This window comes from Octopus sinensis, linkage group LG1 (genome assembly GCF_006345805.1).
Source record: "Octopus sinensis linkage group LG1, ASM634580v1, whole genome shotgun sequence".
In the NCBI taxonomy this organism is placed as follows: Eukaryota; Metazoa; Mollusca; class Cephalopoda; order Octopoda; family Octopodidae; genus Octopus; species Octopus sinensis.
In genome coordinates, this window is record NC_042997.1 from 112,724,025 (window position 1) to 112,751,710 (window position 27,686).

General features: G+C 35.8%; 1 protein-coding gene across 7 annotated transcripts in view; it reads left to right on the forward strand.

Moving 5' to 3' along the window:
• Positions 1-26,792, forward strand: part of LOC115218585 (peroxisome assembly protein 26) — a 32,180-nt gene extending 5,388 nt beyond the window's left edge. The window contains exons 2-6 of one of the 7 annotated variants that reach the window (XR_004999713.1): positions 1,073-1,207; positions 2,604-2,896; positions 6,392-6,535; positions 7,080-7,148; positions 9,558-10,271. Coding sequence is in view for 6 of the 7 variants with exons in the window: in XM_029788489.2 (XP_029644349.1) it covers positions 1,073-1,207; positions 2,604-2,896; positions 6,392-6,531; positions 24,703-24,795 (661 nt within the window). In the remaining variant the exon portion in view is untranslated. Of the gene's footprint in view, positions 1-1,072; positions 1,208-2,603; positions 2,897-6,391; positions 6,536-7,079; positions 7,149-9,557; positions 10,272-14,671; positions 14,700-16,694; positions 18,075-24,702 lie in introns of those variants that run through there. The other 6 variants (XM_029788489.2, XM_029788495.2, XM_036503954.1 and 3 more) reach the window with 6 other exon arrangements.
• The last annotated feature ends 894 nt before the right edge of the window (positions 26,793-27,686 follow it).

Genomic DNA, 27,686 nt, shown 5'->3' on the forward strand with positions numbered 1-27,686 from the left:
GAATTTGATCAGATAAAATGCTTAAATAGTCTTGACTATTAATTCTGCCATGAAGGGAAACCATTGGGCTGGCAGATTTCCAAGATATAACACCCCCATCCCCGATCATCACAGACCCTCCTCCATGTTTAACAGTTGGAAGAAGGTAGTCTGGGCCAAATGCTTCTTTTGGCTGTCTCCACACATATACTCGGCCAATGGTCAGAAATAGGGTAAAGGATGACTCGCCTGAGAAAATAACATTCTTCCACTGCTCTAGGGACCAATTCTGTAGGTTTTTACTCCACTCTAAATGCTTAGCAACGTTTGTTTTTGAAAGTAGTGGTTTTCTGATTGCAGCCTTCCCATGAAGTCTGGCTTTGTGCAGCTCCCAGCGAACAGTTTTTGTGGAAACTGAGTTCTTGAGGTGGTCATTAAGCTCTGCGGCAATTTTGTGATATTTTCTAACAATTCGCGTAAGAGTCCAACAGTCCCTATGTGAAAGTTTTGGTTTTCTTCTGGAGTTTTATTCCAATGAGGTTTTTTCCTCTTTCTCAAAGCCTGTCTTTACTTTCGAGACAGTACTTCTTGATGCACCAAACATTTTGGCTGTTTTCACTACGCTAAGGCCTGCTATACAAGCACCAACAATTTGACCTCTTTGAAAGTCCGATAGATCTATCATTTTAATGAATTTTAATTACCTTTTTCTGATGATATCTGAAAAGAAACAGCAATTTTAGCAAAACATATTAAGCAACACTAATAATAAATTAAAAAACACAAAAAAATAAACAAGCTTTCGATGGTTTTATAGATATTTCAAAATTATGATGCTATGTGTTTCCATTATTTTGTCCAACCCCTCTATGTTAAGCATACGAAGAACAAAGACTGCAGTGATGTCTTTAGATATCCAGGACCAACATGACATCACCAGTAAAAGTATTAGTGTTAAAATGATGTGCTTTAGGTGTTCATATTGATAACATGTACATACAGTTTGTATGTGTACATGGTCATAATATATACACACAGTTTGTGATGTATATTGAAGATATTTAAATTTATCTTGTGTTTCCCTTTATTTCAGAATTTGTTATGAAAGTTTTGTAATTTTGGCAGTACAAGCATACGGTGAACAGAATAAATGGAAAGAAGTTCTTCCTTTCATTGATAAAATCTATGGAAACATCAGTCAGTGTCCTCCCACAGTGATAAAACTTTGGTAAGTCCAAAGCCGATTTAGTGATTGTTTTGTTTTGGGGTTTTTGGTTCCGTTGGCTCCTATCAAACCATCCAACTGATGCAAACAGGGAAAGTGGACATTAACCTTTTCATTACTGGATCACCTCTGATCTCCCTCTCTGTTGTGGCAGGACACCTGCTCCTGTCTCTTCATCACACTCTAACCTTTCACCCCCACTCTGACACAAGTTCCCCTCCTCAAATGCTCTGTCCCTCTCATAATTCCTTGTCTTGTGAGTTACTCGGTTACCCTGCCAGTGCTGGTGCCACGTTAAAAGCATCCATCACACACAGTAATGTGGTTGGTATCTGGAAGGACATCTAGCTGTGAAAATCTTGCCAAAACTAACCTCGCCTGGGCTTGTGCCACATAAAAAGCACTGGGTCCACTCTGCAGAGTGGTTGGTGTTTTACATGCCATTGAGCTGACACCAACATCGGCCATGACTACAGTCATCTTGGTCACTTGTCATGGCATCGTTGAGGCCATGACAGGTGACTAAGATCATTGGCAATATAAATATATACGTAAAAAGCACCCACTACACTCACTGAGTGGTTGGCGTTAGGAAGGGCATCCAGCCGTAGAAACACTGCCAGATCAGACTGGGCCTGGTGCAGCCTTCTGGCTTCCCAGACCCCAGTTGAACCGTCCAACCCTGCTAAACGATGATGATGATATATACATATATATATATACACATACATACTAGCTGAGCATCCTATCTTACCAGGTAATTTTCACAGTAGAATTCCTTGGCAGACTTGTGGAATAACACACCCATATAAGCTGGATTTTCTCCATTTCAATGGGGGAGTTTTTCTGTCATCATACCCTTGCAAATGATGAGGGGAAACTTTTTATGAATTCCCCACTTCCAGACCAATTTTGCCCAATTTTTCTTTTTTTTTTTTGTATTTCATACTTAAAAACAATGGGAGATGCTTTTCAGTGAAAACTTTTTTAAATTTTGAAAATTTGTGAATTTTTCAACCCCACTCCTTCACTTAGTACTGATTTTTGGTCAATGCTTTTCTACGATGAACAATAGGGGATGCCTTTTCAATAAAAATTTTAAAATTTTATGAATTTTTCAACCCTGCTCCATTTACAGACAGAATAAATACCAGGCTTCAAAAAAATATAGAACACTTAGGATTGATTTATTTGACTAAAATACCCTAAGGCAGTACCCCAGCATGGCCATAATCTAATTAGTGAAGCAAGTAATAAATTAAAAATTTCTAAAATCTCATTTCTTGATGGTCCTAAATGTCGGTCTCGTCTTTGCAATAATTAATAAATTTTTAATGTATTTCACGTTTGACATTTAAATGAAATCTATTTTTATAACATTTTGTTGTTTCGCTTTTAGCATTGGCCTTTTGTCATGGGTTAAAGAATACGATGTGGCTCAAAAACAAGCATGTCTGTGGCTGGAGAATCCACAGAACTTGGAGAAGGAACACACAACGGTAGGGAAGCTGGTTGTTGAAGAAGTCTTATTACCACAAAAGAAATACTTGGAAATTTCGCATTTTGTTGAAAAGATGCTTAAACTGAATCCTGAAGAAAGAAAACAGATACAAAATTTTGTCTCGGAAGCAAAAAGATACGAAGATAGTAAAATGGAGAAATTTAATAATATCAAAACACCTACAAAGAAAGGTAAGCTCTTTAAAATTTAGTAACATCATCATCATCATTTAAGCATTCACTTTTCCATGCTTGCATGGATCGGACAGAATTTATTGAGGCAGATTTTTGTGCAATCAGATGCTCAGTTCTATATTTAAGAGACAAGGAATTATGTACATTATTTACATTTGACGGATATTTGTCTTCATCTTGTTTGTTGTTAACACAACGTTTCAGCTGATATACCCTCCAGCCTTCATCAGGTGTCTTGGGGAAATTTCGAACCAGGGTTCTCATTCCTAAGGTATTTTTTGATATTGTTATTATTATTATTCAGGTCACTGTATAGAACTCGGAATCTTGGGGTTAGTAGCCCATGCTCTTAACCTCTATGCTCACGGGCATATGACATAGTGGTTAAGAGTGTGGGCTACTAACCCCAAGATTCCGAGTTCGATTACAGGCAGTGATCTGAATAATAATAATCATAATAATAATAATAATAATATCATCGAAAAATACCTTAGGAATGAGAACCCAGGTTCGAAATTTTCCCAAAACACCTGATGAAGACTGGAGGGTATATCAGCCAAAATGTTGTGTTAACAACAAACAAGATGAGGACAAATATCCATCAAATGTAAATAATCAGATGTCCTTCCTATTGCCAACCCTCATCTGTTTGCAAGCAAAGTGATAATTTCACAGCTATCGATGGATGTCTTTCAGTTTCCACCTACGAAACCCACTCAGGGATGTAGTGGAAAACACCCAAATTGCCATGCAGTGGGACTGAACTCAAAGCCATATGGTTAGAAGGCAAACTTCTTAACCACACTGCCACATATGTATGCTGGCACCCATGCTGATGGTACATAAAAAGCACCATTTGAGTGTGGCCAATGCCAGTGCCACCTGACTGGCATCTGTGCTGGTGGCATGTAAAAGGCACTCACCACACTCTCAGACTAGTGGGCATTAGGAAGGGCATCCAGCTGTAGAAACCTTGCCAAATCCGATTGGGGCCTGGTGCAGCCTCCCAGTTTGCCAGTTCTCATTCAAACCGTCCAACCCATGCCAGCATGGAAAGTGGACGTTAAACGATGAAACACACACACACACACAGACAAGGTGTATCAGATTTTTTGAGGTCATTTGTATGAATCTAGAAAAAGATCTCATTAAAGTAAAGCAGCATTTGAAAACGAATGGTTACAAAAAAATCTGAGAATGCTTTTATCACACCTATTCAAGGACTCCATCAATGGCTGCTTCAGTATGAGGTCGAAAGCATTGACACACCTGATTCAAATGATCTTTATCCATTTTGGACATAATGCTGGTTATGGCAGACTTGTGCTGATTATGGCAGACTTGTGCTGATTATGGCAGACTTGTGCTGGTTATGGCAGATTGTATGGTGTTATGGAGCAGGAGTTAACTGACCTCTCTCTCTCTCTCTCTCAACTATGCCCCATACATAATAGTCCAGTGGATTGAGGTCTGGTGAGCTAGGAGGCCCTGTGTCTGGAAGAACATAATTATGGAGATTGGCTTGCCAGCACACTTGGGTTGTCCTAGCCTTATCAGACAGTGAAGAATCCTGCTGGGAGACGTAGGGTCTTCGATTGTGAACCCTGTCTATCCAGGGTCTCACAACTTTCTCCAACACCTCTGTGTAGACAGCAGCATTGACTCTTAAGCCCAGTAAAAAAAAAAGTGAAAAGGCACAACATCTCCTGCATTGTTGACAACTCCCAGAACCATAGCACCTTCACAGTTGCTAGGGGTTTAGTATGCATGACCTTTGAAACCTTATCTTGGTCTTTGCATGACCATCTCTTGTTTTTTCTGTTTGCTTTTTAATCCTGATTGAAATTTCTCTCATTGGAGAAAAACTAAAGCATTCCAACCTGTTGGTGTTTTGACTTTAACCTGCACTTTGCACAGATTTGATGATTCTCTCTTACCTCATCTGACTTGAACTGACCCCTCCACATCACATGCAACTGTACCGGATGTCTTCATAGACAACTCTTCTGAGGGTCCATTCTGAAAACTTGAGGTCTTTTGCAATAGTTGTGATTGACTTTCTGGAGTTTTATCAATTATTTCTTGGACATTTTGTACAAAGTCAAGTGTTCTAATGTTATTAGGACCCTATGCTTGCATTTTGCATTTAGCTGCTCATTTTAGATCCCTGTTGGCAGCTTCCAACTCCTTTTGAACTTTGCCAATGAAAGATCAGACAACTTTCAGTAAGTGACCAATCTCTGTATTATCATGCTGTGCTCTCAAGGCAGCAATTACAGCCCTTTCAATGGCTGAGTCATCCTGATATCTGATATTATCTCTCTATATATAAAGCTGAAGTTGTCTGTGTATGGCAGGTTTGGTAGCCTCCAACTAACACTATCTCCTCCGAGACCCTGTGGCGGAAGTTGACCAAAATTGAGAGTATGATAGAAGAAGGCTTGCTCTTCCTTCCATAGAAGAAAAAAATTCAAATCAGACCATGTTAACACCAAAAATTATTTACATCAAAAAGGTGCTTTTTTTTCTATGAAAATACCTATTTTTTACGATTTTTTGACTGCTGTGTCGCCATTTTTCAGTGTATTTCAACCAGAAAAAATGTTCACTTAAAGAGAATAACAAGCTACATAATGCAAAATATTTACTTTTCAAAAATTTCAATTCTAAAGGGTCAAAACAAACCTGAGCAGTGCCGGGCGATACTGCTAGTTTATCTGAAAAGTAAGGTGAAAAAAAAAGTAAACCAGAAGAATGTTAGAGCTCTTGAAAGAGATGTCCTCAAAAGACTGATGCACCCTGTGTATAGAATGCACCAGTTCTCATCCGATCACTAAAGTTAAACAACGTCAAGCTGAGATAAGTACTTAGATGGGTGACTGCTTGGGAAACCTAGGTGCTGTAAGCATCTCACTTATCCTAAGCGGTGCCCCAGCATGGCCTGTCTAATGACTGAAACAAGAACACACACACACACACACACACATTTATTTATTTATGTATGTCGCCTTACTGGCACCTGTGCCGGTGGCATGTGTAAAAGATTCGAGCGAGGTCGTTGCCAGTACCTCCTGACTGGCCCCAGTGCTGTGACATGTAGAAGGGCACCATTCGAGCGTGATCATTACCAGCGTTGCCTTACTGGCACCTGTGCCGGTGGCATGTGTAAAAAGATTTGAGCAAGGTCATTGCCAGTACTGCCTGACTGGCCCCCGTGCCGGTGGCACGTAAAAGCACCCACTACACTCTTGGAGTGGTTGGCGTTAGGAAGGGCATCCAGCTGTAGAAACTCTGCCAGATCAAGATTGAAGCCTGGTGCAGCCATCTAGTTTGCCAGTCCTAAGTCAAACCGTCCAACCCATGCTAGCATGGAAAGCAGACGTTAAACGATGAACGAACGTTTATATATTTATTTGTGTGTTAATGTGTTTCTGTTTACTTTTTTCAATATACAACCTGTTAATGGGCAGAATATTTCAATCCGTCTTTCAGAAGAAGAGCAGAATGTGATGCTGTCACTGATAGAAAGAATGAAGGCCTTCTTCCAGTCCTTGTCACCATACTTCCGACATGGTACAGGAAAGGTCCTATTTCTTGGCCTCTCGTTGTATTTGGTCTTCCTCCATCTCAGGGTCGGTAAGTTCTTATGTAATTCAAACTCTTCCACTCTTGAAATCTCACTTTCCTATTTAATGATGGCTTTGGATTTACCTGAGAAGCTTGCTTGAACATGTCACGTATTTGCATGCCGGAGCCAAACATTAGCACTTCCTGCTAGACGCCATCCTAAACATCTTCCAGACAGTAATCCAAATGCCTCTCACCCAACACCAGTTTAGACATCTTTTATCAGACACCAGTCTAAACACCTCCTGCCAAACATCAAGCTAAAAACCTTCACCAGATGCCGCTCTAAACACTTCTCACCTACCTAAACACTTCAGACACTAGTTTAAACACCTGCCAAACATCAAGCTAAACACCTTCACCAGATGCCGCTCTAAACACTTCCCACCAATCACCAACCTAAACACCTGCTAGTTCTGCCCTGCCTCCATAAACAATGACCATTGAAGACTGGTAACCTCGTCTCTTTCAACAGCACAAACTCTCAGTGACTACATAATCCATATTTCTCACATTTCCTCATTTTTAACACTTGGTCGTTTATTTGTTTCAGTCATTTGACTGCGGTCATGCTGGAGCACCGCCTTTAGTCGAACAAATCGGCCCCCAGGACTTATTCTTTGTAAGCCCAGTACTTATTCTATTGGGTGTTTTTTGCTGAACTGCAAAAGTTATGAGGGACGTAAACATGCCAACATCAGTTGTCAAGCGATGGCAGGAGGACAAGCACACACACACACGCATGTATGTGTATATATATATATATAAATCTCTGTATATGTGTGTGTATATGTGTATATATATATATATATATATATATATATATAGATATATATATACACACACATAGATACGACGGGCTTCTTCCAGTTTCTGTCTACTAAATCCACTCATAGTGCTTTGGTTGGCCCAAGGCTATAGTAGAAGACACTTGCCCTTGGTGCCACATAGTGGGACTGAACCTGGAACCATCTGGTTGGGAAGCAAGTTTCTTACCACACAGCCACTTTCCTCATTGGACATTTGTTTTTCTTTTCCTCTGCTTAAATCTACTTCATATTTAGCTTCCCATCTTGCTCTTAAACCTCTCTCTTAATTAATTATTATCATTTCAAATTATGGTGCAAAAAATGTTGGCTGCTATTCTCTTGCTTTTTACTCTGTTGTGATGTACTCTGTTGTGTTGTACTCTGTTGCTTTGTACTCTAGGTGAAACTCTGATGAAGCAGACCACAGACTGATATACAGTTTCATTAGAACACAATACCATATTTGATGGCATAAAAAGGGTGCACTGGCTTATCAGGTGCTCCCTAATTTCAGAGGCATATATTCAGGGTGAAACGTTTTTGATGCATTGAAGTAGTGCTGCAGCTCTGCACCTGAAACCATTGAAAGAAGAAAAGAATTCAAGTTTTCATTGTGGAGGTGCATGGCTTTTTGGTTAAGGTGTTGCACTTATGGTCATCGGATTGTGGTTTCGATTCCTGGCCTGGGCAGTGTGTTGTGTTCTTGAGCAAAACACTTCCTTTTACATTGCTTCAGCCCACTCAGCTGGCAAAAGTGAGTAATCTTGTGACAGACCATGCCCCAGGGAGGGAATATATACACTACAGAATCCAAGAAACCAACCTTATGAATCTACGGCTTGGGAAGGAGCCTTTTTCTTTCCCTTTCGAAAGCATGCAATATAGACCTAATTCCACATATAGAATCCAGGGTGATGTTCTTTTGAGGGAGGGAAACTATATCTTATATGCCACCAAATATGGTAATTATAGCTTTTCTTTTTGTGGTGCATTTAACTAAAAATCTTACACTTCTTTATAAATTGACTAATTTTTATTAAAAAATGTTTTGATATTGATTGTGTTGGTTTATTTTTGCTGAAAATAATATTTGTGAAAATAACATTTTATACTTAAGAACACTGTATCTATTTTTATTTATAATGCCCACAGGCATATGGCGTAGTGGTTAAGAGTGCGGGCTACTAACCCCAAGATTCCGATTTCGATTCCAGGCAGTGACCTGAATAATAATAATAATAATTTTCAATTTTTGTTATTTTGACAAATATGAAATACTGACCAAATAAGTTTTAAACTTGAGCTGGTCAGCTGGACTTTAAGGTTCCATAAGGTCCCATGATGTTCTCATTTTTAGTAAATTCTATAAAAATTATTAGTAATGGTAGCAGAAAACTTTTGATTATTTATATAATGTAATATGAACTGACTTACCGACATGTACCACTTCTCTTATATTCACCTCCCTGTAACAAGAGGGGACACCCTGATGCCTCTTTCCTTGGCAACTGGGGTAACCACGGATCTCTGCTACTCAAGACACCTGTTCTTGTCTCTCTTTCTTACATCATTCTTTTTAAACCTGACATGGTGCCACCTCCCTCAATACTGCATCCAACTGTCAAGGGGCCTTGTCTTGTAAGTTACTTGGTGATCCCACTGTTGGTGCCACACCCAGTCCACTCTGTAAAATTGTTGGTGTTAGGAAGGGCCTCCAGTCATAGAAACCATGCAAAGGCAGGCATTGGCACTTGGTGTAGTCGTCTGGCTTGCCAGCTCCTGTTTAACCTTCCAATCCTTACCAGCATGGAAAATGGATATTGAATGATGATGATGATGATGATGTTTTATAAGTTGGTTAAGGAGGGTGCATGGGGTGACCCCATGACCATTGTAGGTTATCTCTGTGGCATCTCACAGCATCTGCTTATTCTGATTCCCTACAGTCTTTGTTCAAATTGCAGTGAAGTCAACTTTACCTGTCTTCCTTTCTGGGGTTGGTTAATAAAATTACTGATGCAGGGCAGAGGAATAAGAGAGCTGTTAGAGGGAGCAGCGGCTAGATGCCTTGTTGTATCTGATAGCTGACAGATTTCTCAAGACATACAGCACAGTTTAGCTGACTTACAATGATGTCTGTTTTAAGTATGATACGCAGATTGCTAGTTTGAACTAATACTGCTTTTGTCACAAATAACAAAAATTTTCTCATTATCTTTCAGAATATTCGGTTTTTGGTATAAGGGATATTACACACAAGTTATTTCAAATATATCGGCACCAATTCAAAAGCAATGACTCAAAGACATGAGATGTCAACTCGAGAAATCTCTCTTTCTCTTAATTATCTTCCATAACTTAGCTGCTGTGATCATGATTCATAATTAACAAAGTTGGTATCAGTGAGATATAATTCTTTCTCTTACCTATTTTGTAATAATCTCTACACTTGTATATTGTAAACAATAATGTCGGAACTGTATTTTAAAAAAAATATGGTAAAAATCTTCAATGCTAAAATACTAATGTGAAATTTAAATGCCAGAAGCTTTTCTTTAAGCCTTTAATAAGAACATCTTGCATTTCTTTTTCTGGGATGTTTTGTCTGCAAAATAATTTTATTGTCTTATTTTCAAAGCATTTAAGAAAAAAATTTTTTACAAGAATAATTAGCATATTTTGTTTTCATTATAAAACAAAATATTTTGTTTTGTAAATAATTCACCAAATTGGTACCGGGTTTTTGTTTGTTGGTTTTTGTGTGTGTGGGTGTATAAAAGTTTACTGAAGAATGTAGAACTGGTAGAATAAAGAGTACATTCCAAATTGTATGTGTGCTGGGATGTGTGTGTGTGTGTGTGTGTGTTAGTGAATGGGTGTAACAGAAATTTTGCTGGAAGACATTTGTAAAAGAAAGAAATTATTTCAATTTTATTGACCTTTGTGTCTGATCAATTCTTTTTAAAAGATTTTATTACCCAATAAAATATGTTTAAGATTTTTGATAAGCCAGAAAATAGAAATATTTCGTAGAAATAGTTGTGAATTTCGCACTAAATTTCATTCATTGACAAATTACTTTCTTTATACCTGACACCATGTTAAACAGACTGTTTAACATATGTTAAGTAAATGTTAAACAGATATTAAAAAGAAATATTTAGGAATTTATAATTTTTTTTCTCCTAATATTTCATTAAATTTAGTTCAGCTCTTTGTCTAGAAAATATAAAGTTTGTTATATTAAAAAATTCTATGGATATTTTAGAACAAGAAATAGTTTTTAAGTAAGCTTTACTTACGAATATTTAACTAATAAAATATGGAAAAATAAAATGCATACAAAGGCAAATTTTCAAAGCTGTTCTTATTTTTATTTTTAAATATATTTAAAGATAAAACTCTGATTTTTATTGGAGAAGAATGAGTTGCAATTTACGTATGAAAATGTCTATAAAAGGAGTTCCATAAATCAGGAGTTTATTTGCCCAGAATGAAGAAATTTTATGAAATTCAAAACCAAGATCTAATTAAGACAGTTCTGAAGCTTTGGTTTTCTTTTTCTTCTTCATAGTTTTGACATTTCCTCAGATATTTCTTATAGAGTCCAGATTATATTAAATTGATAATGTTTTAAATTTTCTTTCAATGTTAAAAATGAAAATTGATATGATTAACTTCTGTACATTATTTATATTTGATGGATATTTGTCCTCATCTTGTTTGTTTTTAACACAACATTTTGGCTGATATACCCTCCAGCCTTCATCAGGTGTCTTGGAGAAATTTCAAACCTGGGTTCTAATTCCTAAGGTATTTTTCAATGTTATTATTATTATTATTTAGGTCGCTGCTTGGAATCAAACTCGGAATCTTGGGGTTAGTAGCCCACGCTCTTAACCACTATGCCATATGCCTTTGGGCTCACAGGCATATGGTATAGAGGTTAAGAGCATGGGCTACTCACCCTAAGATTCTGAGTTCGATTCTAGGCAGTGATCTTAATAATAATAACATTGAAAAATACCTTAGGAATGAGAACCCAGGTTTGAAATTTCCCCAAGACACCAGATGAAGGCTTGAGGGTATATCAGCTGAAACTTTGTGTTAACAACAAACAAGATGAGGACAAAATATCTGTCAAATGTAAATAATGTAAATAATTCCTCATCTCTTAAATATAGAACTGGATTAACTCCTGGTTGAATTATAAATAAATTTTAAAATTTATAAATAATTGCAAAGATTTTTAACATAAAATATTATAAATATATTTATAATATAATATTTTATAATATAAATGAAATATATTTATATTATTATATATTATGTAAAATATTAAAAGCAATAATTTGAGATAGTAAAAGAGCAACAGATGGCTTTTTGATCTTGGTTCTGCTACCAATAGATACTGCTTTAATCCTTTTGTTACCATATTTCCATTAAAATTTCATGTAAATTTTAATGAAGCATAAATTATGAAAATTTGATGGAAGATTTTAATTTAGAATGGTACAACCCTTTGTTACTGTAATTTCTGTTAAGATTTACTACCTTTGTGTCAATTAATTTTCAAAACAACAAAAAATTCATCAAAATAACTTTGTCATTATTAAGCTGGGACATAAATTAAGAAAGAAATTTTGATGGACGATTTCAATGTAGATCACTTTAACCTGTTAGTTACCATATTTTTATTGAAATACACAGCCTTTATTTCAATCAATTTTAAAATAATGAAGAATTTATTATGAAAAAAAAAAAACCTTTATTATTGAGCTGGTATTTGGACCATGTATTAACAAGGAATTTAAAATTTTGATGGAAGGTTTTCAATCAGATCACTTTACAGTAGGAAGTTTCTATCACAAAACCAACGAACAGCCTGAGGTGGGTTTCTATCAAAAGGTTTAAGTCTCTTCAGTGGATCTGCTGCTGTTTTCTGTTTCAAATTGGTGTTTATTAATGCCTAGCATCTTTTATCTAAGGAATAATGATGGTGATGCGAGACATTTATGGGAGAAGTCCATAGTCTCTTGATACCTGCCACACAAACACACTTTTGTCAATGAAAGCAACAAGCTGTGCTGATACATATTTTTATCATTGAAGCTGAAGTAGATTGGAAGGGATGAGGCTAGGCATCCAGAGAGGGAGAACTGGATCGTTCGATCACTCTTTTTTACAGTAATTCACAGCTGGGGGTCACGATATAAGATTTTGTTGCCAAAGTTTATATGCAATAAATTTGCTATATTCCTACTAAAGAAAATATTTTAGCAATTTTTGGTGTAATGTTTAGCACTCTGGACTTTGAATCCAGTGATCCAAGTTCAAGTCTCGGTAGAACCTGAACTCCTTCAATGCGGTGCCCCACCATGGTTGCAGTCAAATGACTGAAACAAGTAAAAGGGTAAAAGAATAATTCCTAATGATATCTTATATAAGGTGATTTTATTTAAGCATTAAATGGCTATGAGGGTCCAGTAGAACAAAATAGGAATCAGAGGGGGGGGGAGTTCCATGTGTGAAAAAGTGGTTGTGAAACACTGCTTTAGCACAAGTTTTGTACAATTCTAAAAAAAACACCACAAAAAAACCCAACAAAAGCATGTCAGCTCTCTTGCCCATACCACACTCCACCACCACTAATCTCTACTTCCTCATGGACCCTATTAAATCATTGAGATGTTGGTGTTTTTTCCTCTTCACACTGACAGACTTCAAACTGTTCCTCTGTGATTCATAGACTGCTGCCTCCCCAAAACATTGGAATTTCTCTCTCTTCCTACACCAATTACTATTATTTATCTTTTCTTTGATTCTTGTTTCAGATTTAACTTCCATTTTCTGAAAACTGTTGGTTCATTTTTTTTTAATCTCTATATAAAGATTTCAAACTTTGGCACAAGGCCAGCAATTTAGGGGAGTGTTGGGGGGTGTCAATTGTATTGACCCTGTGCTCAACTGCTACTTATTTTATTGACCCTGGAAGGATGAAAGGTGGCTTTAACCTCAGTGGAATTTGAACTCAGAATGTAAAGATGGACAAAATAGCCTTCTTAACCCCAATCACTTAAGAGTACACTGGGTACTTTTTTCACGGCACCTGTATTGGTGGGGTTGCCTTAAAACTTGCAAAACTATGATCTCCTTTGACTTAGTGGAGCTTCAGTAGAAAGGGGGTGCGGTTTTATGCTGATGTGAGAAAAGGGGATAGAAGACTGGCATTTTACTGTGGAGAAGCTACATGGCTAGCCACATTATAGAAGAAAGAGATGGAAGTGACTGGGATGGAGTAGGAAAGAGAGATGAAAATAGTGGTGACAAGGTGTCAGGATGGGCCCTGAAGGTACAAAGGGAGTAGAAATGAGTAGGGGTGTGAGGAAAGGGAGTGTGGTTGGGTATCGGCCACAGGAGTGTATGGGGAGAGTGAGAGACAGATGAGGAATGGGTTTAGGAGTGGAATATAATGAAGACTAGGTTGAGGAAGGAGAAGTAGGGAAGAGTAGGTGACAACTGTAGAAATTGAGTAGAGTTGAGGGGTGGATGTAGTGAATAGGAGATAAGGGATGGGGTCCGAAATATCTATTTTGGCACAAGGGCAGCAATTTCAGAAGAGGGGGAAGATTGATTACATCAACCCCAGCACATAACTGGTACTTATTTTATAGACCCCAAAAGGCAAGTCAAGCTTTGTGGGGATTTGAACTCAAAATATAGGAATGCACAAAATGCTGGTAAGCATTTTGCCCAGCCTGCTAACAGTTCTGCCGACTCACCGCCTTGGACGGCACCATATATATTGACTAGAGCATTATAGCATTTTGATTTATGTCTGTTTTCCCATGCTAGCATGTGTTAGAGGAATATATATATATTTGGGGCATCATTTTTACAGCCAGATGCCACTCCTGCTGCTAACCCTTGTCTTTCAAGTTAGGGATCTCCTCATCCACATATCTTTAAAGATGAAAAGCCAGCAGACAATCTGCTACCAGGGGAAATGTCAACAAAGTTATCACTTTTTTTTGGAAAAACACAAATGTAAACGCACACACGTCCACATTGCTATGCTTGTATGGGTCAGTCAGATTTTGTTGCTACATATTTTATATAGCCAGATGCTTTTCGTGTCACCAACCTTCACTTGTTTCGAAGCAAGGTAATATTTCTCCATGGCCAGGCATGTTTTCCACAAAATACCAGAAAGGAAAAACATTGCTTTTATAATGGAGCAGCTTATTTACAACACTCACATGCTGACAAGACAAGAGGACATACACACACACACACACATATATAATTTTTTCTTTTATTCTTTTACTTGTTTCAGTCACATGACTGCAGCCATGCTGGAGCACTGCTTTTTAGTCGAACAAATTGAGCCCAGGACTTATTCTTTGTAAGCCTAGTATTCTATCAGTCTCTTTTGCTGAACCACTAAGTTATGGGGACATAGACATGCCACCATCAGTTGTCATGCGATGGTGGACACACACACACATACGATGGGCTACTTTCAGTTTCCATCTGCCAAATCCACCCACAAGGCTTTGGTCTGCCCAAGGTGCCATGTAGTTAGTAAGCAAGCTACTTACCGCACAGCCACTCCTGCACCACAAACCCGAACCATACATATTAAATGATTTCAACAGATCACGATTTGATGCTAGGACAAATCAGCTGGTCTTGACTTATCAAATATTTTATGAAGTGTTTTCGTTAGCAGTTGGGTCTGTTGCAAGTCTGACAAAGCCTTCATCAATGGAATATCCTTTATATAGCATCATCACCACTTTAAGTCTTTTGATTTAGATTATTGGTTCCCAAAGGGGGCAGTGGAAAGATTCAGGGGGGGCATTGAAGAAAAGTGGGTTGATAATGGATTCACCAAAATGAGGTGATAGATGCAAAAAAAACCCCCAAAAAACTATTAATAGATTAATTAGGTTTAAGTTTAATTTGTGAAATACAGTTGATCTGAATTTGCTGCAGAAAGTGGTCTATACTTGTGATGGGGAGGGGGAGGGGTGCTAGAAATGAGGCCTGGGTGCCAAGGGGGTGGCAGCCAGAAAAAGTTTTGGAACCACTGATTTAGATGATCAAAAGCTGTAATGTTGCTTTTGTGTGGTTAGCACAGCCGATGGTACAGCAAACCCTGTGTGTGAACCCTGCTGGGGCCATTACGACTTTTTCTAGCTTCTATATTGCATATATGTGTGTGTGTGTGTTTGTATAAATCTCTTGATTCGCCAGAAGTTATAACTTAAAGAACTCAATACAAGTGTAGAGTATTCTCTAGCATGTTGTGAAAGGCTCTGATTTCTTGTACTCAGTTGCTCAGTAAATGAGTGTTTATGTGTTTATATTATGTGTCTGTGCAAAGCGGCGAGTTGGCAGAATCGTTAGCACACCGGGCAAAATGCTTAGCAGTATTTCGTCTGTCGACATGTTCTGAGTTCAAATTCTGCCGAGGTCAACTCTGCCTTTCATCCTTTTGGGGTCAATAAATAAAGTACCAGTTTTACACTGGGGTCGATGTAATCGACCTAATCCCTTTGTCGGTCTTTGTTTGTCCTCTTGTGGGCAGTAAAGAAATTTATATTATGTGTCTGTGCAGGCGCATGCAAAATGAACATCTGCATACACAGTCGTTTTTAAAAACATTAATGGAGAGTATTAATTAAAGTTATTAATCAGAAGTATTATTTTGGAACATTGCTTAAACAGCCATGCAATTTGGTGACTTCAACTGTATGCAGTTTATGATGTTTTGTAATAATCTTAGCACAAGAACCAGAAATGGAATCCGGAGCCTGATCTCGAAACAGCCATTTTCCTACATGTCGTTCTCAAACGAAAGAACTGAATGATAAGTGTTTCTTTCAAACTTTCATTTCACATTTCAAAAATAATATTCAGGCAGTGGATATTTCAAAAGAAAACCAAGCTCAGATTACTAGCTGATGGTCAGAGTCTTTTAGTTATAATGTATATATATATGTGTGTGTGTGTGTGTCAAGGAAGAAGATGAGGAGTCAATGTGGCACAAATTTAATATGCGTTACACATATTGCAATGCCATTTTGTTTTGAACCACATTACACGTAATTATGTCTGGCAAAATATTAAATATTAACTGAATAGTCCAAAGTGGCCTATTGACTTCCTGGGGCCACTTTTGGCCAAAACTCCTTAACTTTTGAAATGTTCATGTTTAAATATAAACCTTCCATCATAATTTTTTTTAATGAGTCTTTTGTTATGCTTTAAACTCTAGTTTAATAGACTTATTAAAAAATTCTTTAAAATTAATTATTTTATTAAACCCCTTCAAATTCTTAATTATTTTTCAGAAGTAATTAAAACACAGTTGTGATTTTCATTAGAAATTTGGTAACCAAAGAGTCAAAACATTTTTTTAAAAGTAGTATTTTTTTTTTATATATGGATTATAAATGCTTCACTCTCATCACTAAACAGTTTAAGAAAGCATTTATGTATGAAGTGAAGTTTCTCAAGTCCAAAATGAATGGACAGTTGCAATTACCAATGTTCAGAAACAGATTTTGCTTTATCTTGGGAGGGTCATTATACCAATAAATACACACATGTTGGTTCTGTTTCACTTCTTTTATTATTATTAATCAACTTGTTAACCATTTAACAACCAATTAACTAATTGAGTGTTTGATTAATCATATGATCAATCAGTCAACCGGTCATGTTTGTCACTCCTTCCATCACCATCTGTAACCTAATCAATGACAGGCTCTCTCTACTCCCCGTTTGTCTATCTTCTAGTTTTCAGATAATTACAATCTATAATTGTATTTTGTGAGAAATGTGATTTCGATTAAAAATTGAGAAAGTTTCCATGAAGTGAGTGAAACAGATTTCTTGGATACGATGGTTTCATAGATATTGTTGATTAAATTCATTTTGTCTTTGAAACAATTTGGTTCCTTCTTTTGGCAGCCACCACAAGAGACATGGCATTGTTGAGAAATCTGTCCAAGTTAATCTTAGATAAAATAAACATGTTTTCATTTTATGCTATATAATTAGTGTTTGGAAGTTATAACATATATTTACGACATTGTAAGGTAATTTGGGAGTTAGGATAGATATTTATGACATCATAATGTCATTTAAAAATTATGACTTATTTATGACATAGTAATGTAGTTTGGGAGTCTAACACATTTGTGACATCATAATGTAATTTGGGAGTTATGACTTATATTTATGACCTCATAATTTGGGAGTGATGACATTGTAATGTATTTTTCAGAATGAGTGAGAGGCACTAAAGTTATTTTGCCTAAATCTATGTAAAAATTAATTTTTGAACTAATTGATGTATTACAATTAAAATTCTCATATTTTTCTATAACTTTTTCACCGCCATCACCCTCATATATCTGTTGTAAGCTATTCCCACTGCTCTGCTTTATATAATAATAATAATTTCTTCTCCATGTAAATGCAATCTTACACATTATTGTTATAAATTTTTTTTTAAAAGAATTTTTTTTATATCAGTTTTTCAATTGCATGGCATCTCTCCCATTTGCATCTTTAGATGCAGAAACTTGTTGTCCCTAAATAGGTCTCTGGTCGAGACTTGGGCACAGCTTGTATAAAGTGAAGCAAAGGCAAAACAACAACAACAATATGCCTTGTTTTTAAATATAGCTTGTTGAAATAAATTTTGAAAAAAAAAAACCTGAAAACTGGTGTTATGCTATTGATTTATATTCGTTATTTAGATTTTTTTATTTTTAATTAACTAATTCTGGAAGAAGGGGCAGTGCCCTTCAAGATTGATGTTGGTTAACATTTTGCTGAAACTGTTGCAAGTAAAATGACAAAAATATGAACAGGGATGGAATTTCTGAGGGACATTAACCCTTTTGTTACTGTATTTATTTTGAGATGCTGTGTTTCTTTCAATTAATTTTAAACATAACAAAGAACTTAGTAAAATAACTTAGTTATCATTAAGCTAGTGTTAGGAACATAAATTGTGACTAAGGTTTGGTGGAAGATTTTATTTCAAAACTTATGAAAACAAGACATTTGTACTACAGAGCCAGAGCTGCTTTTAGCCAGGTTGATAACAAAAGGATTAATTCTGGTGATCAGATGACAAAAAAACAAAATGGCACTCCATCAATTATGACGAGGGTTCCAGTTGATCTGATCTGATTATTTGAACTGCTTGTTTGTGGAATTATTGTGCAAGTGGCTGAGTACTCCACAGATATTTGTATCCTTAATGTAATTCTCTGAGAGAGATTCAGAATGGGACAAGGCTGGCTCCTTTTGAATTACTGGTATAACTCTGTTTTGCCAGCAGAGTGACTTGCTCAAGGCCACAATGTGCTGCTGGGTTTCAGACTTCCGACCTTACAATTGTGAGCTGAATATTCCAACCACTAAGATATGTGCCTTCACGGTGATTAGATGAGAAGAACAGGGGCTTTCAACACGATCTGGCCAGACTGATATGCCCCCCCGCCCCCATTTTATATTTCATTCTTTTGTTTCAATCATTTTGATTGCAGCCATGCTAGAGCACTGCCTCTCGGTTGAACAAATCGACCCCTGGACTTATTCTTTGTAAGCCTAGTACTAAGCAGTTCAGCAAAAGAGTCCGATAGAATAAGTTACGGGGATGTAAACACACCAACATCGGTTGTCAAGCAATGATGGGGGTACAAACACACACATATATATATATAACCCATGCTAGCATGGAAAACGGACGCTAAACGATGATGATATATAAATATATATATATATGATGGACTTCTTTCAGTTTCTTATTTCTTTACTGCCCGCAAGGGGCTACACACATAGGGGACAAATGGATTAAGTTGACTACATCGACCCAGTGTGTAACTGGTACTTATTTAATCGACCACAAAAGGATGAAAAGCAAAGTCGACCTTGGCAGAATTTGAACTCAGAACGTAGCGGCAGATGAAATACCGCTAAGCATTTTGCCCGGCATGCTAACGTTTCTGCCAGCTCGCCACATTTTTCAGTTTCTGTCTACCAAATCCACTCACAAGGCCTTGGTTGGCCCAAGGCTATAGTAGACACTTGCCCAAGGTATCACGAAGTGGAACTGAACCTGGAGTCATGTGGTTGGGAAGCAAGCTTCTTACCACACAGCCATACCTATGATTAATAAAACAACACAAAATATTAATTAGAAATATTTTATTTATTTCATTGTTTGGGTTGGGAAATTTTGATCTTAAAAATTTCACAAAAAAAAAACGAGGTAAGAAGGCATCACTAACTTGAAAGACATTGATTATAAATAAACCTGGTTTTAGTCAAAAATCTAAATAAAAAGAACAACAAAATTATTAGAGTTAAAAAAAAAAGATTACTTGGACAAGAAAAAAAAAGAATTGTAATTAACAAGTAATTAACACAGAATTTGGTACACATTTCATCATGTTGAGAAGAAAACAAAACTGGTAAAGAAAGAATTTTAAACACATAACCTTCAAAATCTCATTAGGTTCGTTCAAATTTTTAAGAAATAATTTATCACTAATTAATCAAGCTGGAAAACTGCTACACACAGGAAAAATATAAAAAAAAAAAAAACTTGCACGTTGGTTAGTTCTCCATTGTCCTTTGTCACCAAAGTCTCTTATTTCACTCCGGACCAGGGTGACACATAAGCGCACACACATGAAAAAATTATTTGTTAGAAGTTTTTAAAAAAATCTTTTTTTTTAAAAAAAAAAAAACAGGTGTTTAAAAAAAGGGAAGACTAAAATAGATTCGTTACATTAATTTCAATGAGATAAAAAAAAAAATTCAAAAAGGGATTAATATATTAAAGAGATAAACAAACAACAAAAATTAAGCTCTTTAAATTGTGAAAAACAAAACAAAAACCAAAAAAAAACCTCCATTTATTCTTTAAATGTTGAGCTACTTTGGTAACAGATTTAATTAGGGGTATATTACAGTCTATAACATTTAATAGGAGTGTGCTGCTAACAGATCTAATAGGGGCTGGGGCATTACTGTCTGGTAACAGATTTAATAGGGCTCTATTGCTGTTTCATAAGAATTAAAGGGGTGGATTGCGGTCTGCTAGCAAACTCATTTAAGGGTATATTGCTGTCTGATAACAAACTTAATAGGGGTGTATTGCAATCGATGTAATAAGTAAGCATTGTATTCTACAAACACAATCCCAACAAGCCAATCCCGTGACCAGGTTTTCATCCCTAAATCTTAACCAGTTCTACTTCACTTCCAGTATTTAATGCTGTTGAATCTATCACACATTATTGCTTCTTTGAAGCTTTCTTTACAGACTGGAAGATATCAAAAGAGAAAGATTTGTAGAGAAACAGCAGATCTCAGAAAGCAAGGATTGTCAATTGAACCCTTATTCAGAACTGACTGACATTTCATGAGAGTCTCTGAGTGGAGCAATTAGATAACACTGAAGAGAAATTGATTCAGAATAAACGAGATCGTAGTAATTAAAAAGAAGAAATAAATTTAATCTTTATAACACAAAATACTGGTTCGGAGTTTTTGACACAAGGCTGACAATTCTGGGGTCGGAGGTCCAGTTCATTAACCTGACTCCACTGTCCAACTGTTGCTTATTTTAGTGACCTCACCCCCAAAGGGTGAAAGGCAAAGTCTACCACAGCAAGATTTGAACTCAGAATGTGAAGATGGATGAAATGCCGCTAAGCATTTTTCCCAGCGTGCTAACCATTCGGCCAACTCACAACCCGTCTAACAACAAAATACTGAAAAATAAAAATAAAAAGAAATTTGCCAGAATATAGAGGAGGAAGAGGTGACCACCGTGACAAGAGTAAAAAATTTTAATCAACTTTTGACACTGATCCACTTGTGACCACCTCTGCTTCTATGATGCAAACATTCCTGTTTTAAAACAACCTATAGGCACAGGAATAGCTGTGTGATAAGTAGCTTGCTTACCAACCACATGGTTCCAGGTTCAGTCCCACTGCGTGGCACCTTAGGCAAGTGTCTTCTACTATAACCTCGGGCCGACTAAAGCCTTGTGAGTGGATTTGGTAGACAGAAACTGAAAGAAGCCCGTTGTATATATGTATGTGTGTGTATATGTTTGTGTGTCTGTGTTTGTCCCCCCAACATTGCTTGACAACCGATGCTGGTGTGTTTATGTCCCTGTAACTTGGTTCGGCAAAAGAGACCGAGAGAATAAGTACTAGGCTTACAAAGAATGAGTCCTGTGGTCGATTTGCTCAACTAAAGGCGGTGCTCCAGCATGGCCGCAGTCAAATGACTGAAACAAGTAAAAGAGAGTAAAGAGAGTAAATTTAAAACTTGCCATCAAACTTCCATGGTAACTTTTATAGCAGAGAACCAGTTTGGTAATCACAAAGTTATTTTACTGAATTTGTCATTATTTTCAAAACTGATTGAAACACAAATAATATATTTCAAGAGAAATTTTGAAACCAATGAAGAATTCAGTAGAATAACTTTGTCGTTAATGAAGCTGGAGTTTGGAACAGAAATTAACCTGGAATTTTGGTGGAAAGTTTTGGTTGAGGTCAGCCAGAAGTTTGTAACCTAGAACTGGGGGCAGAAGTCTCAGCCAGGTTGGTATTAAGGGTTAAATCAAACACAGACAAAACCCTTGATATTTAAATAAATAAAATTAAATAGAGATGTTGTGGTATTCATTATCTTCTCAAGAGCATATTAGTACACAGAAAGTAGAGTCAATTCAACTGAGAAGAGAAAATGAAGTCATGATTTAAGATTTCCAGTTGCTGAGACCAAAATTTGTCACCCAACCCAGCCCCATTCCATAATCTGGTGTGTGTGTGTGTGTGTGTGTGTGTGGAGGGGATAGTAATGTAGTGTAAAGGTCTCTTATTCTATGTTGGCTGATGGGATCCACAATAAAGATTTCTCTTTAGTTTCTGTGGCCATGCTGGGGCACCACTGTTTCTTTTCTTTTTTTTTTTTTACTAACTAGAAAAAAAATATATTTAGTAATTCCTATTTGACCCTTGAAATAAAGCAATGATCTGAGTTGGAATCAAGTTCTCGAGGACAAGAAATTAAGATTATCACATTAAAAAAAAAAAAGAAGACAAATTATAAAACTACAACAATTGCTTGATTTTGTAGATTCTTGATGTGAACCTCTGGGTTGAAACAGATCTTATTGTGCCCCAGGAGGGTCATTGTGCCAATAACCAACACACTGATTCTCTTCATTATTATTATCATTATTAGTTGTTATTCTCAGTCTGTTTCATCTGAAACAGAACTGGAGTAACAAGTCCAGGCCATGGAATAACAAGGATATAATACTGATGAAGACATGAATAACGACAAAAAGACTGATCAATCATCCAATCAATCAATCAGCTGGTTTAGCAAACGACTGATCAAGCAACTGAGCAGATAATTGATTAATTAATTGACTAATAATAATGGTTTCAGCACAAGGCCGATAATTTTAGGTGGGAATAGATTACACTGACCCCAATTCTCAACTGGTACCTTATGTTATTCACCCTGAAAGGGATGAAGGGTAAAGTTGACCTCAATGGGGATACAGAATCAGTGTTTCTTATTGGCAAAAATTACCTCATCCGCCTACACACCCAGTATAAAACAGCAAGTGTAAATAGTGGGATAAACCAGGAAATTAAAGGAGAAAATGTGTTCCTATGTGAATGTATTAGAGATAGACAGAATTGAATGGTTGATCAATAAAGAGGGAAATAAGCAATAACTAGAGCTGTTTCATATAAATTTTTGAAGTAATAAACATTAATTCAGCTGGATATTATTATTATTATTATTATGATTAAGGCAGTGAGCTGGCAGAATCGTTAGCACACTGGACAAAATGCTTACCAGCGTTTCGTCTATCTTTACATTCTGAGTTCAAATTCTGCCAAGGTTGACTTCGCCTTTCATCCTTTCAGGGTTGATAAATTAAGTACCAGTCTAGTACCTGGGTTGATGTAATCAACAAGTTTTCTCCCCCAAAATTTCAGGCCTTGTGCCTTTCGTAGAAAGGATTATTATTATTATTGTTGTGTCAAGCCAGCAGAATTATTAGCATATCAGACAAAATGTATTGTGGCATTTTTTCCAGCTTAAATCCTGCCAAGGTGGACTTTGCCTTCCTTCCTTTCGGGGTGGTGGTGTTTCCATAAAATAAGGTACCAGTTAAGTACTGAGGTTGATGTAATTGACTTGCCCTCTAACCCCAAACTTCAGGTTTTGGGCCTTGAGCAGAAGCAGTTATCATTTGTAATTTAACATGTTGGGAAAGTTATTGCCTTGATCGATCTGTGTGGCGTAAAATGTGTCATGATATATCTAAACAATTTTGAACTGAAGAAACTGGACAATAAAAGAATTCCATCCTGCAATCTACAGACACATCTGTCCAATCCCAGGCAAAATCAAAATCATAGCAAAATCCAAACCTGGATTCTAATTACATTCAAGCATCCATCGCAAATAGATGCAGCTTCTTTTGTTTTTAATCCTTTCCTTCAAACACTCGTACATCATGGGAGTGACCATTGTCACATGTAAGAGTAACAAAATCAATATAAAATGCTCTGATATTTTAATTTTAATTCTATAAAAGGGAAATGGTGTAAATTTTAACCTATTTTATACTTGCTATTAATGAAACATTGTTGAATTTTAGAGAAAATATTTAGAATATATTTCCATTTCTTTAAATTAAAATGGAATCAAGGACTTAATGAAAAATAGAGCCATAATCAATGGTTTCAAATTTTGGTACAAGGCCAGCAATTTTAGAAGAGGGAAGTCAATCACATTGACCCCCCCCCACCTGTAGTGCCTAACCGATACATATTTTGTTAACCCCAGAAGGATGGAAAGCAAAGTCGACCCTGGTGCAATTTGAACTCAGAATATACTGAATTGGAAAAAATAATATTTTCTCCAATGCTGTAATGCTCCAGTTAGCACAGCACCTAAACATATCTATAATTGATAATATACAGCAAATGAAAGGAAAGATTTCAAATTCAAAATCAGTGAGATTCCACAAATAAGACCAGAATATTTCATATTAAAATGTTAGTAATTTCCTTAAAGATATTTTAAGACATTTCCCATTTTGTGAAGAAAAAAAAAGTCAAAAAAGGGTAAGAGAGTATCTTAATAAAAGTGTAAAAATAAAAAAAATATTTTGAAACAAAACAAAAACTATTGTCAAAGAAATGTAATTCCCTTCTTTCTGAGATCAACCGTTTCTATTTGAGATGAAAAGATTCTCTAATTTCCATTTTTTTTTTGTTGCAGATAGGCGAGGGCATGGCCATGCAGTCAAGAAGCTTGTTTTCCAACCATAGAGACTTGGGTTCAGTCCTCCTATATAGAACTTTGAGCAAGTGACTTTCACTTTAGCCCTAGGCCTACCAAAGCCTTGTAAGTGGATTTGGATAGATGGGAACTGAAAGATGTCTGTTATTAGTGAGTTTGTGTGAATTCTTCTCTTGGTTTCATGTAACGGTTGTAAATGAGCCTCACCCTTATACAAGTAGTGTTATTCATTTTCAGTCTTCCATGAAAAACATGTCTGACCATAGGGAAATATTACCTTGCTTGGAAACAGGCGAAGGTTAGTGACAAGAAGTGCATCCAACTGTGAAAAATCGGCTCCAACAAATTCTATTTGATCCATGCAAGCATGGAAGATTGGACATTAAAATGATGGTAATAGTGCTGTGTAAAGAAGCACTGGTGCTGGTGCACATAAAAAGTATTCTGTCGAGTGGTTGGCATTAGGAAGGGCACCCAATTACAGGAACTGTGCCAAAATGAACAATGGAACCTGGTGCAGTCCTTTGGCTTGCCAGCTCCTGTCAAATCATACAACCCATACCAGCATGGAAAACAGATGTTAAATGATAATGATGATGATGACAACTGTGGTCTAAAACAACTGAAATCACAGAGATGACCACAGTTGGATTGGCTTGGAATATGGTGAAACCAAAACATACAGTAATACTTGTAGAAGACTTTGCATTTATCAACCCCTCTAATGATAAAGATACTATATTTATATTTAACGAATTGCTACTAAATAATTTATATTTAATTCACTATTAGCTGCAAGCATTTTTTTGTCAATACACTCATGAAATAAATATAATTGGTATGAAGAAATACTGGACGACAAAACTTAATAGAAATATTTTTAATTTAACCCTTTAGCATTTAAACTGGCCATATTGAGCCAAAACATTGACCGGTTTTATATTTAAACCGGCCAGAACTGGCCTCTCACACCTCCCTTATCCTAAAAAATAAACAACCACATCATCAAAATCTATGAGATCTACAAGATAATGCGTAATAATTGAAAACATTGTGAATAAATAAGCATTGCATTTGGTATGTAATCTGAATGCTAAAGGGTTAATAGTTAATTAAATTTAAAGATACAGATAAGGAAATAATTTTATTCTCAAACATAGGATAATGCTAATAATATAGCATGAACAGGATAAGCTACCCATATTTTGCGGAAAAATCTGTCAGCGGCCAGCCATGAGACTTGAACTCACGTCCCTGTGATTATGCATCCAGTGCTTTACCATTAAGCTAAACCGACCCAACAACAAATTCCTTATCTGTATCTTTTAATACATCTCAATGCTTCTAAAGCAAACTTTGTTTCTTGACTTTCAAAGTAAGTTGAATTTAACGTAATTAAATTTAATTTCATCTCTGAAAGAAAGTCTTCAGAATTTGGTTTTTCTAAACCTGATGAAGTATAATTTATAGTATTTCTGGAAATGGTGCTTTCAACTTAGAATTCTTTTGAAATATATATATATATCAAAGAGCAGTAGCACTTAGAGAATTGATTGAAAAAACAAAAAAAAAACAAACTAAAAAACACACTAACTCTTTAAGAATAAATTCAAAAAAGAAACAAAAAAATACAGCAAAATTCTACATTTAAACTGAAGTTTACATTTAACATTTTTTCAGACATAAAATTAAAAAAACACAACAAAAACAATAAATAATATTGAAACATCTCAACCACGAGCAGAATAATAATAATAATAATAATAGTAATCATAATAATGATGATGATGATGATGATCTGTAAACAAGTGTCACCTGAGTCTACTGGTTGTCAACAGCTGACACTTCCAACACACCCAGCAAAATGAAGCTGAGATTTTTCACAATAATAATAATAATAATAATAATAATAATAATAATAATAATTCAAAAGACATACACCATAAAGTATTGCTGAAATATTTCTGTCCTTCAAGGAAAAAAATTGTGAGGGTTAAGGAACAGAATGTCCCAGGATGGTAGCAAAAATCACAAATGTAAAAAAATAGACAGAGGTAAATTTTGTAAAATAAAAAGAAAAAGAATATTAAAAGGTGGATTTTATGATGATAAAATGTGAAACGAATAAATAGCGTAAGGTATGTTTTTTTTTGTTGGTGTTTTTCATTTTTTAGAAAATGTTGAAATAAAATAAAGTTGGAAAAAAAAAAAAAAAGAAAACGGCATCAGATATAAGATGAGTCTTATCAATGCCTGACATCACAGTTTCTGACTAGTTTGACTAGAAAAGGGGGAAGGGTGGGGAGGTCAATGAAATCCAAGAACTTTTCCTTTCTTTGATTCTAGATCCCAATATTTGATAACAAAAGAAAGTTTCTTTGTTTAATAAGATTAACGAGTTGCATTGATTTCAACTTGTTTATGATATGCACATTTCTCATGCACTAATTATCTAGAATTCATTTTTCTATTTTTGTTTTTGAAAAAAAAAAAAAAAAACCGGGAGAAATTAGAAAATAATTTTCTAGTCTTTCTTTTTTAATTTTCATTATTTTTTTTAAGATCCAACAAAGTCTTAAAAAAAAAAAACTGAGAGAGAAATTTATGAACAGGAAAAAAAGTATATTTAAAATGTCGAATATATTTCACGAGTTAAATCTGTTTTTGAAAAAGAAAAAAAAAGACAAATTTAATATTTTATTTGCTTTTTTGTATGTTATTTTCATATTAACTAGGAAACTAAGATTTACAAAGCTGAAGTCTTTTATAAGGCAATTTAAGAGACAAACGTAAGAAGAGGCTACATGATCTAAAAGATGGAATTATTTCTGAAGACAGGAAGAGGTGGGGATTCATCTAGAAGTCCTTTCAGTCTCTTTAGAAATTTATTTATAAATTAAGCTACCTAAAACAAAATTTAATTATTATGTCAATAAAAGTCAATGTTTTGAAATGGTAAACAA